The sequence below is a fragment of the Gekko japonicus genome, unplaced genomic scaffold (genome assembly GCF_001447785.1).
Source record: "Gekko japonicus isolate JY-2015 unplaced genomic scaffold, Gekko_japonicus_V1.1 scaffold1280, whole genome shotgun sequence".
Classification (NCBI taxonomy): domain Eukaryota; kingdom Metazoa; phylum Chordata; class Lepidosauria; order Squamata; family Gekkonidae; genus Gekko; species Gekko japonicus.
In genome coordinates, this window is record NW_015165276.1 from 19058 (window position 1) to 33524 (window position 14467).

The 14467-nt window shown below is 51.7% G+C and overlaps 1 protein-coding gene across 1 annotated transcript in view; it reads right to left on the reverse strand.

The window, feature by feature from the left end:
- The window catches only part of RGL2 (ral guanine nucleotide dissociation stimulator-like 2), a 40331-nt gene that overhangs the window by 1377 nt on the left and 24487 nt on the right, over positions 1 to 14467 (reverse strand). The window contains exons 11-17 of the mRNA XM_015410259.1: positions 11427 to 11459; positions 11195 to 11316; positions 8147 to 8239; positions 7073 to 7178; positions 5071 to 5315; positions 2806 to 2830; positions 1856 to 1970 (exon numbers count right to left, since the gene is read on the reverse strand). Of these exons, the coding sequence (XP_015265745.1) occupies positions 1856 to 1970; positions 2806 to 2830; positions 5071 to 5315; positions 7073 to 7178; positions 8147 to 8239; positions 11195 to 11316; positions 11427 to 11459 (739 nt within the window). The remainder of the gene's footprint in view (positions 1 to 1855; positions 1971 to 2805; positions 2831 to 5070; positions 5316 to 7072; positions 7179 to 8146; positions 8240 to 11194; positions 11317 to 11426; positions 11460 to 14467) is intronic.

The following is a 14467-nucleotide window of genomic DNA, read 5'->3' on the forward strand; positions in this document are numbered from 1 at the left end:
CCCCCTCTCCCAGTTCAACTCACTACAATATCCCTCCAGTGTTCCCTCTAAGCCGAGTTAGTGGGAGCTATGTCACAGTTTTTTTAGCCTCCAGCTCACGCATTTTTGCCTTCGCTCAGGAAGGATGTGGCTCCAGAGCAAACGAATTGATGCAGCAGCCAAATCGCTCGCTCTCAACTTTAATGCTGGTGGCTCATTTAATGAATCATTCTTTGAATCGCAGCCGGCGATGCAGGGTACAAGGTGCCCGGTTTTAGTTATGCACGCGGGTCTCAAGGTTTGACTAAGTTTCGCTTGGCATGTGTGTACATCTCGAGGCCAGCTGACTGAAGCTCAGCCGGCATCTTGTTTGATAACTCTGATGCGTTATTAAAGATCTCCTTGTAACTAGACCCAAATCTCTCATACAGTTTCTTTGGGGACTTCTGCGAACCTATGTAGCCCCCAGCCAGGGTCCATAACGTCTGCTCCCCTGAGCCACTCTGAGGCAAGTACAGCCCCAAGGATGGAAGTTAATCTCCAGTTAAAAGGACCAGGCGGCTCAGTGGCAGAGCCTCTGCTTGGCATGCAGAAGGTCCCTGGTTCAATCCCCGGCATCTCCAGTTAAAAGGACCAGGCGGCTCAGTGGCAGAGCCTCTGCTTGGCATGCAGAAGGTCCCTGGTTCAATCCCCGGCATCTCCAGTTAAAAGGACCAGGCGGCTCAGTGGCAGAGCCTCTGCTTGGCATGCAGAAGGTCCCTGGTTCAATCCCCGGCATCTCCAGTTAAAAGGACCAGGCGGCTCAGTGGCAGAGCCTCTGCTTGGCATGCAGAAGGTCCCTGGTTCAATCCCCGGCATCTCCAGTTAAAAGGACCAGGCGGCTCAGTGGCAGAGCCTCTGCTTGGCATGCAGAAGGTCCCTGGTTCAATCCCCGGCATCTCCAGTTAAAAGGACCAGGCGGCTCAGTGGCAGAGCCTCTGCTTGGCATGCAGAAGGTCCCTGGTTCAATCCCCGGCATCTCCAGTTAAAAGGACCAGGCGGCTCAGTGGCAGAGCCTCTGCTTGGCATGCAGAAGGTCCCTGGTTCAATCCCCGGCATCTCCAGTTAAAAGGACCAGGCGGGAGGGGATGGGAAAGACCTTCACCTGAGACCCTGGAGAGCTCTCAAGAGGGGCTGTGGCTCAGTGGAAGAGCATCTGCTTGGCACACAGAAGGTCTCAAGTTCAATCCAGTTAAAAGGACCAGGCGGGAGGTGATGGGAAAGACCTTCACCTGAGACCCTGGAGAGCTGTCAAGAGGGGCTGTGGCTCAGTGGAAGAGCATCTGCTTGGCATGCAGAAGGTCCCTGGTTCAATCCCCGGCATCTCCAGTTAAAAGGACCAGGCGGGAGGAGATGGCAAAGACCTCAGCCTGAGACCCTGGAGAGCTGTCAAGAGGGGCTGTGGCTCAGTGGAAGAGCATCTGCTTGGCATGCAGAAGGTCCCTGGTTCAATCCCAGGCATCTCCAGTTAAAAAGACCAGGCGGGAGGAGATGGCAAAGACCTCAGCCTGAGACCCTGGAGAGCTGTCGAGAGGGGCCGTGGCTCAGTGGCAGAGCCTCTGCTTGGCATGCAGGAGGCAGGCCCCAGGTTCAATCCCCAGCAGCTTCTCCAGTTAAACAGGACCAGGTGAGAGGAGATGGCAAAGACCTTCACCTGAGACCCAGGAGAGTTGTCAAGAGAGTCTGTGGCTCAGTGCTGGAGCCTCTGCTTGGCATGCAGAAAGCCCCAGGTTCAATCCCTGGCATCTCCTGTTAAAAGGACCAGGCAGGATGGGACCCTCGACAGACAGCCACTTCCCCCCACCCGGCCCTCCCTCTCTCCCTCCCGAGTTCTCACCTCGGCCTTCGCCCAGGAGCTGCACCAGCTCATAGTTGGGGGCCAGGCCCCGATCCTGGTTGTGCTTCTCCAGCACCTTCGCGATCACGGTGGGCGCCTTGTCCTGACTCGTCACCTGCCGAAGACAGCGAACGAGAGGGGAGGGGGGAAGGGGAGCGCATTCAGCCCTCTGCTCGGAAAAGTCCCTTTCATCCAGTAGCCATCGGGGCCCGGGTGTTTTCCCTGCTCTGTATGGTAACTACTGGCTCTCTTAATTTCATGGTGAAAGGTCCCTTAACCGTTAACAGAGCCGCAACGCAGAGAAACACCGATAAATCGTATCGATGGGGGTAACCTGCTTCATTTTTCTGTTCTCCCTAAAGCAGGCAGTTGTATTTTACCCCAGCAAGAATTATTTTACTAACTGTACCTGGAGAAAAAAAATCCTCAAGATACTAGAAGTGTAAAAACAAACTCTCCCCAGCATCCTGAACACCCATGGAAGTTGGCATACAGATAATAAAGGAGTTAACAACAGATGTGAGAACCAAGTTTGAGTCCAGTGGCCTCTATAAGACCAACAAAATTTAATTTCTGGGTATACGTAAGAAGAGAATGACTCTGTGTGTGTAGTGAGATAAGAAGCCGATATCTCTGTTAAGCCCTGGGGGTTCCACTGTCCTGCATATTCTAATAACTTGTAATTCAGCAATCTCCCATTCCAGTCTGTTCCTGAGATTCCTTTGCAGTAAAACAGCTACTTTGAGGTGCCCCACTGAAGACCCATCTAAGTTGTCCTGTCAAACAGACTGCCTTCCCTTCCCTCCTCCTCTTCCAGCAGGGAGTTCCACAGGCTCAGCCCTCTGCTCGGAAAATGTTAGAGTTGGAAGGGACCTTGCAGGTCATCTAGTCCAACCCCCAGCTCTGCAGGAGCATAGCTGAAAGACAGCCCTGCGATACCTACAGCATACTTGAACGATGGTCGTCCAGCCTCCGCTTGAAAACGCCCAGCGGAGCATCCACCACCTCCCGAGGGGCAGTCTGTTCCACTGCTCAACCACTCTTACAGTTAGGAAGTTTCTCCTGATATTTAGCCGGTAACGACTCCCTTGTAGTTCCCACCCATTAGATCTAGTCTTGCAATCCGGAGCAAGAGAGAATAGATCTGCTCCATTTTCTACTTGAAGACTGCAACCATGTCCCCTCTAAGCCTTCTCTTTCCCAGGCCAAACAGACCCTTCAACCTTTCCTCATAAGACTTGGATTCCAACCCTCTCACCATCCTGGTTGTCCTCTTCTGGACACGCTCGAGCTTGTCAACGCCCTTCCTAAAATGTGGTGCCTAGAACTGGACACAGGACTCCAGGTGAGGCCTGACCACAGCAGAATAGAGCGGAACGACCACCTCCCATGATCTGGACACAATGCTTCTGTTTATGCATCCTAAGATTGCATTAGCTTTCTTCGCAGCCACGTCGCACTGCAGGCTCATGTTTAGCTTGTGATCAACCGGAACACCTAGATCCCTTTCACATGTGCTGCTGTCAAGCCAAGTCCCTCCCATTCTATATCTGTGCCTTTGATTTTTTGTAACCTAAGTGTAGGACTTTGCACTTCTCTCTATTGAAATGCATTTTATTTGTCTCCGCCCACTGTTCCAGCCTATCCAGATCATTTTGAATCCTGGCTCGGTCTTTTAATCACTTCTTGTGTAAAGCAGTATTTCCTTCTGTCCGTCCTGAGCCTACTGCCCATTGGCTTCACTGGATGCCCTCGAGCGCTAGTTTTTTGGGAAATGGAGACAAAGTCCTCTGTCAGCTCTCTCCACCTCATGCATCACAGATGATAACCAGGAACTAAACTTGACATCCTTTTGATCTGTTTTAAAAAAGGGCGTCCTCACGATTTTGCATGCTAATCGAACAAGCCACTCCTATATAGGCGACTATGATCTGTCATTCCATTTCATCGTCTGACGAAGTGTGTGTGCGCACGAAAGCTCACGCCTTGAATAAGACTTTGTTGGTCTTATAGGTGCCCCCACTGGATGCTAACTTTGTTTTATAAACCTCTGTCGTTTTTTTCCTTTAGTCCTCTCTTTTCTAAATGGAGAAGTCCCAAACTCTTCTTCAGCCATCCCTCCTAGGGAATCCTCCTTGGTGCTTGGGGGGGGGGGGAGAGACAGAGGGAGGGCTCCTGGTGCCCTGACCCCACTGCTGGACCTCCTGAAGGCACCTGGTATTTTTGGCCACTGTGTGACCCAGAGAGTGTTGGACTGGATGGGCCTTTGGCCTGATCCAACATTCGCTTCTCTTAAGTTCTTATGGGGCAAGGGATGCTCTGTCTTCTTGGTGCTTGCGGGGGGTAACAGTGGGAGGGCTTCTAATGTCCTGGCCCTGCTGCTGGACCTCCTGAGGGCCCCTGGTATTTCTGGCCACTGTGTGATACAGAGTGTTGGACTGGATGGGCCTTTGGCCTGATCCAACATTGGCTTCTCTTATGTTCTTCTGTCTGGGGCAAAGGATGCTCTGTATTCTTGGTTCTTGGGGGGGGGGGCAACAGTGGGAGGGGCTTCTAGTGTCTTGGCCCCACTGCTGGACCTCCTGATGGCACCTGGTATTTTTGGCCACTGTGTGACACAGAGTGTTTGACTGGATGGGCCATTGGCTTGATCCAACACTGGCTTCTCTTATATTCTTAAGGTATAGATAGGAACTCTTGGTCTGGGGCAAGTGACGCTCTGTATTCTTGGTGCTGGGAGGGGGGAATAGTGGGAGGGCTTCTAGTGTCCTGGCCCCACTGCTGGACCTCCTGATGGCACCTGGTGTTTTTAGCCACTGTGTGACAGACAGAGTGTTGGACGGGGTGGGCCATTGGCCAGATCCAACACTGGCTTCTCTTATATTCTTATATGAACTCTGGGTCTGGGGCAAGGGATGCTCTGTCTTCTTGGTGCTTGGGGGGGGGGTCAACAGTGGGAGGGCTTCTAGTGTTCTGGCCCCGCTGCTGGACCTCCCGATGGCACCTGGTATTTCTGGCCACTGTGTGACCCAGAGTGTTGGGCTGGATGGGCCACTGGCCTGACCCAACATGGGCTTCTCTTCTGTTCTTATGTCCTTGGCCTGATCCTTGACCTGGTTATTTGGGCCACTGGGTGACCCAGAGTGTTGGGCTGGATGGGCCGTTGGCCTGATCCAATACGGGCTTCTCTTCTGTTTTCTTTGCCACAAGGCCACTAGAACTTGTAGAGAGTGCCATTCTGCAGCTCCATGCGCACGCGGATGAAGCGGCACTCTGAGGCAGCGGGGCTCCCGGGCGTGGGGGGTTTGGGGTAGGCCGACCCGCAGGACGCCGAGCGCCGGTGCCCGCGGGCAAAGCCGCCCCCAGTGGCGGGTGGTGGTGGGGCCAAGCCCCCAGGCGAAGAGGGCAGGTCGTCCTCTGTGGCTCTGTCGAGCACGGAGACCGAGGGCCACTTTGTTTGCTGGGGAAGGAAGGCAAGTGAGGGTCAGTGAGGGCAGCATGTGGGGGAGCAGCCAAAGGGTCCACGCGGGGAAGGAGTGCACGGCGGCACCCATTCCGGAGTGGGTCACAGTACACGCCATGTACGCGGAAGGGGCCCGGATCCCTAGCCTTTCTTGGTTGTAAGGTCGCAGAGGGCAGGTGCTGGGAAAGGCCCTCTTGAGACGCTGGACAGCCACTGCCACCAGTGTTCCCTCTAAGCTGAGTTAGTGTGAGCTAGCTCATAGTTTTTTAGCCTCTGGCTCACACATTTTTGTCTCACCTCAGGGAGGAGGGCTCCGGAGCAAACTAATCTATGCAGTTGCAAAATCGGTCGCTCACAACTTTCATGCCAGCAGCTCACAAGGTAGAATTTTTGCTCACAAGACTCCACAGCTTAGAGGGAACATTGACTGCCACCAGTGTTCCCTCTAAGACAGGGGTGGCCAAACTGTGGCTCGGGAGCCGCAGGCGGCTCTTTCACGCATACAGCACGGCTCCCGGCAGGGCGACTGGGGGAGCTGAATATCGTTAGCAATCAAATACCATTGGAGAAATAAATATCATTATCAATATCTGCTTTTACCCCTTCCGTTGTTGTTTCTGGCCGTCTCATTTAATGTTAGTAAAAAGCAAATCTGCATTTGTTGTTGTTCAGTCGCAGAGTTGAGTCTGACTCTCCGCGACCCCATGGACCAGATCGCGCCAGGCCTTCCGGTTTTCCGCCGTCCTCTGAAGTTGGCTCAATTTCATGTTCGTTGCATCGATGACACTGTCTAACCATCTCGTCCTTTGCCGTCCCCGTCTTCTTTGACCTTCAATCTTTCCCAGCATCAGGGTCTTCTCCAGTGAGTGCTCCCTTCTCATTTGGTGGCCAAAGTATTTGAGCTTCAGTTTCATTATCTGGCCTTCTAGGGAACAGTCAGGGTTGATTTCTTTTAGGACTGACTGATTTGATCTTCTTGCAGTCCAAGGGACTCTCAAGAGTCTTCTCCAGCACCATAGTTCAAAAGAATCTATTCTTCGGCGCTCGGCCTTCCTTATAGTCCAACTCTCGCAGCCATACGTGACTACTGGGAATACCATTACTTTGACCATGCGGACTTTTGTTGGCAGGGAGATGTCTCTGCTTTTTATCATGCTGTTTAGGTTCGCCATCGTTTTCCTCCTGCATATCTCACAGTAAAAACGTGTAATATTTGTTCATGCCTTGCGGCTCTCAAACACCTGACGTTTATTCTACGGGGCTCTTGCGTCGAGTGAGTCTGCCCCCCCCCCCTGTTCTAAGCTGTGGAGTCTTGTGAGCAAAAACCCTACTTTCCGAGCTCCTGGCATTAAAGCGGTGAGCGAGCGATGTGGCTGCTGCATCGATCAGTTTGCTCCGGAGCCCTCCTTCCTGAGCCGAGACAAAAAACGTGTGCGCCGGAGGCTGAAAAACGGTGAGCTGGCGCACACTGACTCTGCTTAGAGGGAACACGGGTTGCCAACAAGAGCAGAAAACGGAGAGCACCATGAGCCTGCGTCGAAGTCTGGATCGTTGGCCGGCAGGAGGGTTCCCAACTCCCTGACCAGATCCCCGGACCCGAAGCAAACGGCCCAGTGCTGAATGCAAGACCACAAGGAATGGTTTGGGGCCTTTGTGGGTTTCTTCCCAGGGCCCCCGTTCCCACAGCTGGGAGGAGGCAGGAGAACGGGGGGGTGGGGGTGTGTGCTTGGAAGGGGCCCCCTTGCAGTAGTCACCTGGGCCAGGGAAGGAGCAGAAGAGACCAGCAGGTCGGGGGGCGCCTGGGGGGAGCCGGGCTTGTCCCAGGACATGGGCGCGCCGATCCCGATGGAGCTGAGCATGCTACAGAGAAGGAAGAGAGGAGGAGGCCAGTTAGGAGAAACCCTCTGCCTCTCCCCCACACACACACACACTGCCCCTCTCTTGCAGAGAGAGGAGGAGGCGATTGGATTTCTACCCAGCCCTTCACTCAAGAGTCTCAGAGCAGCTTAAAATCCCTTTTCCCTCCCCACAACAGACACCCTGGGAGGTAGGTGGGGCTGAGAGCTCTCTCTCTCTCTCTCTCTCTCTCTCTCTCTCTCTCTCAGAGATTGGATTTATACCCCGCCCTTCACTACCCGAAGGAGTCTCAGAGCGGCTTACAAGCTCCTTTCCCTCCCCCTCCCCGCAACAGACACTCTCTGAGGTCGGTGGGGCTAAGAGAGCTTTTGACAGAAACGGCTCTTTTTTCAAGGACAGCTCTGACAGAACTATGGCTTGCCCAAGGTGCAAGTGGAGGAGTGGGGAATCAAACCCGGTTCTCCCAGATTAGAAGAAGAAGAGAAGAGATTGGATTTATACCCTGCCCTTCACTACCCAAAGGTGTCTCAGAGCGGCTTACAACCTCCTTTCCCTCCCCCTCCCTGCAACAGACACCCTGTGGGGTAGGTGGGGCTGAGAGAGCTCTGACAGAAACTGCTCTTTTTTCAAGAACAGCTCTTATCAGAACTACGGCTTGCCCGAGGTCATCCAGCCAGGTGCAAGTAGAGGAGTGGGGAATCAAACCCGGTTCTCCCAGATTAGAGTCCGCACACTTAACCACGACACCAAACTGGCTCTCGAGGACTGCAGCAGCTGCCAGTGGAGGAGTGGGGGATCAAACCCGGTCCTCCCAGATTAGAGTCCGCGCTCCTACGCACGACACCAAACTGGTGCTCCTCCTAACCAGTACACCGGGAGGCCAGAAACACGATCAGGCCTGGTGTGTGGCCCGGGGGGGTGGGGGCGAAACTTTGCAACCTTCCCCCACCCACTCGGCCCCCCTCTCTCACTCTGTGCAGTGGGTGATGACCACGGAAGGCTTCACGGGTCTGGTGGGGGTCCCTCCCTCCCCGAGGGGCTCGATAGCACAGGAAAGCTGGTAGCTGTGGGAGAAAGAGAAAGGGGGAGGCCCCGTGTTAGAAACGCCCCTCCATCATTCTGGAGGGAGGCCGTCGGATCAGTCCGCTTGTAGCCAAAACCAAAACCAAAATCTCCCGTTTCGTTGGGACCAGCCTTTCCGGCTGGTTGGGAGCACAGCCCTCTCTGTCCAACGCACAAGCTGGAACGTCATTCTACAGAGGCCCACGGCACACACGGAGCACCCAGGGAGGGCTGTCTCCGGAACTCTGTGCCAAGAACGTCACGACCTTCCCGGCCTCCAGCTGGCTGGCTAATCTGGCATCCCGCAGACACTGCAGAAAGCGGCTCAGCAGAGGATCCTCGGGGGAGGCGATGGAAGACGGCGGCCGAGGCAGGGACAGCTGGAGGGGGGGAGGACTCGGGGAGGGGGAACATCTGCCCCCCACTTCATGGCATACAGAGCACCGGCACCGGCAGTTCTTGGACATCCTAGCATCATAAGAGTTGGAAGGGTCCATACAGAGACCATCTAGCCCAGTGATGACGGACCTTTTAGAGACCGAGTGCCCAAACCGCGACCCAAAACCCACTTATTGATCGCAAAGTGCCAACACGGCAATTTAACCTGAATACTGAGGTTTCACTTTAGAAAAAACAACTCATACATTAACATAAGAGGATCCAAACAAAGTAAGGAAAGCAATCCCAAATGCTTTCGTTTACTTAAAATTATTTGGTAGAGAATTCCACACTTTAATGACGGTCTGGGCCTGGCTGGGGCGATGGCACGCCTGCCCAGGGAGGGGCTCTGTGTGCCGCCTCTGGCACACGTGCCATAGGTTCGCCACCACTGATCTAGTCCAACCCCCTGCCCAATGCACGACCAGCCGAAAGCATCTCTGACAAATATCCATCCAGCCTCTTCTCGAAAGCTGCCAGTGAAGGGAAGCTCACCAGCTCCCTAGGCAGCCGATTCCACCTTTGAGCCACTCTGACCGTGAAGTTCTTCCTAATATCCAGCCGATAACTTTCTGCAAGTAATTTGAACCCGTTGCTTCGGGTCCTCTCCTCTGCTGCCAACTGGAACAGCTCCTGGCCCTCCTCCAATTGACAGCCTTTCAAATGTTGAAAGAGAGCAATCATGTCCCCTCTCAGTCTCCTCTTCTCCAAACTAAACATTCCCAGGGCCCTCAGCCTTTCCTCGCAGGGCTCAGTCTCCAGACCCCGGATCCTCCTCGTCATCTCTTCCGCACCCTCTCGATTTTGCCCACATCCTTTTTATTTATTTATTTATTTTATTTATATCTTCGATTTCTACCCCGCTCCAACCCCGAAGGGTCTCTGAGCGGCTTACAAGTTCCGAATTTATCCCTAGCTAAGGCCACATGTTTTTGCAGCGAGGCCTCCAGAACTGCACACAGGAGGACTCCAGGGGCGGCCTGACCAAGGCAGTCTACAGAGGGGCTGTGACCTCCTGCGATTTCAAAGCTATGGCCCTTTTGATACAACCCAAGACGGAATTTGTCTTTTTTGCTGCCGCATCACACTGACTGCTCATATTTAGTTTACAGTCATAAGAACATAAGAACATAAGAGATGCCAATGTTGGATCAGGCCAAAGGCCCATCCAGTCCAACACTCTGTGTCACACAGTGGCCAGAAATACCAGGTGCCCTCAGGAGGTCCACCAGTGGGGCCATGACATTAGAAGCCCCTCCCACTGTTGCCCCCCCCCCAGGCACCAAGAAGACAGAGCATCACTTGCCCCAGAGCCCCTATCTATACCTTGTGGCTAATAGCCACTGACGGACCTCTGCTCCAGATGCTCATCTAATTCCCTTTTGGAGCCGTCCATGCTTGTAGCCGCCACCACTTCCTGTGGCAGTGAATCCTTTCGGACCCATAAGGGGGCAGTGCTCAGAAAGTCTCTTCTCCCAGCGCTTGGATGGGAACTTTCAAAGGGTCCCCCCCCCCCCGGGTCTGAGCCACCTGGTCACACTGACAACTGATGGGATGACTGCAAAGCTCTTCGAGAACCATTATGGGGGTGCTGGGGCCCCCCCCCCGGAAAGTGGCACACAAAGACCGCACAGAACCCAACAAAATGAAAAATTAATTTATAAGTGGCAAACGAGAATCCAACCTTGAGGAGGAGGAGGAGAGGTGGATTTATACCCCGCCCTTCACTCGGAGTCTCAGAGCGGCTTACAATCTTCCCACAACAGACACCCTATGAGGTGGGTGGGGCTGAGAGAGCTCTTTTGAGGACTGCTCCTGAGAGATCAGCTCTGAGAGAACTGTGGCTTGCCCAAGGCCACCCAGCTGGCTGCATGTGGAGGAGTGGGGAATCGAATCAAACCCGGTTCTCTCAGATTAGAGTCCGCCACTCTTAACCACCACACAAAACTGGCGAATGAGAAGAACAGAAACAATACAGCACTAGCGGTAAGTACTTATAGATTGGACATTTCCAAAATTCTTTCAGGAAGACACTCGACCTCACGGAGGCAGCTTTTCTCAGGCCTCTGGGTAACTACCCGAATAGGAAAGATGGCTCTCTAAACCGCAAGGCAAAGTTCCTGATTTTTAACTAGGGATGGGCACGAAGTGCAAAAACATGGTTCGTTTCAGTTTGTGGTCAAACCATGAACTGGAAGGTTTGTGGCCCCAGCAAACCATGTCGACAAGTTTTCAATGGGGTTTGCAGAAAGCTGCAAAAACTGTTGAGTAGCGGGGAGCAGAAAGCAGGGTTTAAAGGGGATTCAGAGTCCCTTTAAACCCCTGCCTTCTGCTCTGGCCACAAATGGCTTTAGAGGTTCACGGAAGATCATGACGGTAGACCCATCACACGAACTTCGCTTTACGAACTGGGCAAAGTTAGTGATGAATTTTGCTTCGTGGTTTGGTGTGTGCCCGTCCCTGTTTTTAACAGGTGAACACAGACGTGGGGGAGGGGGACAACAAAGAGAAGTGCCCACCTTTTGCCCTCAGTGAGGCGGGGGAGGCGCTGCAACCATCCCTGGAAGGTGCGGTCAGGCCTCAGGGTGTAGTTGCGGCAGGCGGCCTGCAGGAGGCGCAGCTGCGTCAAGATTTCGAACTCCTGGCGGAGGAAAAAGAAGTGTGAACGGGTGGCTCCCGTCTTCCCAGAGGCTGGGGGCACCCCCTTCATTCCCTCGACCCACTCCTTGTATCTCCTGCCAAGCCACATACCTTGCGGTGCTTCTCAAAATTGATGTATCCGTTCTGCAGAGAGAGAGAGAGACCCAGAGTTACCCCAGAAAGGTAGGCCTCTTCCTCGACCACTACAATGAAGGCCAAAAAGGCCAAGCTAACTCCAGTTCGGAGCCAGCGTGGCACACAGTAGTGAAAATACTGAACGAGCATCGGGGAGTCCCAAGTTCCAGTCCCGACGCGTGGCACGGAAGCTCACTGGGTGACCTCGGGACAGTCACGCCCTATCGGCCTAACCTCCCTCACAAGGTTGTTGTGAGAATAATAAAGAGGAGAGGCAGATGGTGTGAGCCACTTTGGGCACCCACTGCGGGAAAAGGCAGGATACAGATAAATGAAATAAACAAACCAGGGGGGAAAAGCCACAAACGTTGCCAGAAACACGCTGGCCGGTTTGCTCCTGTCTAAATTGGCAGTGGGGGGTGGGGGTTGATGTCAGATAATACCTGCTTCCAGGGCTTTTTTTGTAGAAAAAGCCTAGCAGATAATAGGCCACACCCAACAGCAGGAACTCATTAGCATAATAGGCCACACCCCTGACAGCACAGCACATTAACATATTAGGCCACACCCCCACGTTACCAGAAGTGTGGCCATCCGGCCACACCCACCTTTTGCTTCTTATTCTGTTTACCTTGTTTGTTGTCAAAACCCAGGGCCTTTTTTTGTAGCAGGAACCCCTTTGCATGTTAGGCCACACACCCCCTAAAGTAGCCAATCCTAATGAGTTTCTGCTGTTGGGTGTTGGATCCCCAAGCATCGAGAATAAATCCACGTTTTCAAGAAAAGCAAAATTTATTTCAAAGCGTTGAAGACATACTCAAACACGTTCTTTGTTAGAACTGGGGATACACAGGTAGGGCTAGCATAATAAAGGAAATTCAAACAGATACATATCCAATGAATAACATTCCCGCTGGCGGGCTAATGAAACGGTTGCGCGCCCATTCTATGGGAACCAGGCAGAACATCAGACAAAACACAGGTGCAGTTCTCATAAGATAAGCAATAGGCAAGCATTACAGCATCTTCTCCCCCACACATCCACCAGCAGTTATCTTATGCATTCCAGCACAGAAGCAGGATGGTAGAAACAAGCCGGGTGCAACAGGGTAAGGATATGTACACAGAGGTCACACAAAACAGAATGGCAGCTTGCTGACAACCACTAAACCAAACTGGCTCTGGGTTGTATTAATCCAGATAGGGTCAGGATTCCATCAGAATATAAGGGTGGCTTGGTTTGGTAATGGTTCTAGTTGTATTTACCCACAGGTAGTGTCTAAACTATTGAGCAAACTTCAGAGGATGGCAGAAGACTGGAAGGCCTGGCGGGATCTGGTCCATGGGGTCGCGAAGAGTCGGACTCGACTGTGTGACTGAACAACAACAAAAGTGTCTAAATTAGTTGTTATCGGCCAGTAATGGAACGCAGGAATCATGATGGATTGTTCCCTGGAAGTCTCTGCTCAGCATACTTAAGCAATTAGAAAGTCAATGTCACTGGGGAAAAAATAATTTTTAAAAAGGTAGGAAGCAATGTCATACCACTAAACCTACCGCTCATCCACACCTTGAGTGAACAATTTGGGTCAACATGTTCTTTTTCAACAGATCTCTTAGAATACAAAAGAAAGCTAACAAAATATCTGGAGTGCGCACATTAGAAAACAGATGGCTAAAGGGGGGGAAATGACATCTTTATACAGAACCATGAATATGGATAAATAGGGGACAGCTGTTTACCCTTTTGCTCAGAACTACAGTTGGAAAATACCTGATGACTTTATTTTATAATTCTGGGTTTATGTGAATGTGTAGTTGACGATGTGGTACTTCGAGAAATCAACTTTTTCCCCCCACACAGCATAATTTATTATGAGTCATGCCTCTAGTTTGTTTAACCTGCAAACTGCTCTGCATTTTGGATTTTATTTACCCTAGCAACGTTCATATTCCCATCCCCCCCTCCCATTTCTTAACACATATTTCTGGACTCTTAGAACAGACTGAAGATACCTGGGCTGCGATCATGCATACTAAACAATCTGCTTTCCATGCACTTTCCAACTGGATTTTACTATGGCCACTTCCACACAGTCACTTTTGACACTCGTTTGTCCCTATTGCTTTGCCCCCCCCCCCAATAGGTGACAAAAATCCAGTTGAAAAGTGGATTGAAAGTGGATTGTTTAGTGTGTGTGATCGCAGCCCTGATGTATTTCTATCACCGGACCGAAGCAAGTCTAGGCAACTTAAGAATCATCTTGCTGCATTAGGCCAAAGTCTGTCACTAGTTCCAAATCTGTTCCCTGCAACAGGCAGCCAGATGTTTTGAGGAAACTATTTGACAAGCAAGTCACATAGTTGATGACTATCTTCAATTTTCTGTCCTTAGGCCAATGGCCCTCAAGCCTCCCCTCCCCAATATTCCTTCTGGTTCCCCACCTTACACCTTACACCATCCAGATGCAACTCAAACATTATATGAAAACCAAGTACATGGCTACCCAAGCTCTGTGAACTCCATGATAAACACAGCCTTATGTGTTTTGACTCCCTTTGTGGATATGGTCCCCAGTATCTGTAATTTAAAGAGATCCATATAGGTTCCATTCAGCAATCATGACTGATATTCGTATACCTACTACCCATTCATTTATTAAATCCTTTTAAAAAGGTAATCCAAGGCAGTGGTCCCCACCACCCCTTGTGGCAATTTAATTCTATTTTGTGGTACATAAGATCACCCTCTTTCACAGGCAGAACTTTCATGCTTTTAAAATGGGGACACTGCTCAGTTTCTGCAGTATCACCATTTCAGCTCTAAAACCCTTGCTTCATTTTTTCCTGCTTCCTTGCACAAGTGAAACCTGTGGGTATTTTTGGGGCCATTTTTCTGTTTCCTTGATCAAAAAACTTTCTTCAATAAAATGAATGTGTTTTTATCTTTTCTTCAGTTGTGAATAAGAAGGTTACATGGTGTTTAATATAATATGTAATTGGGTTCAAAATGACAT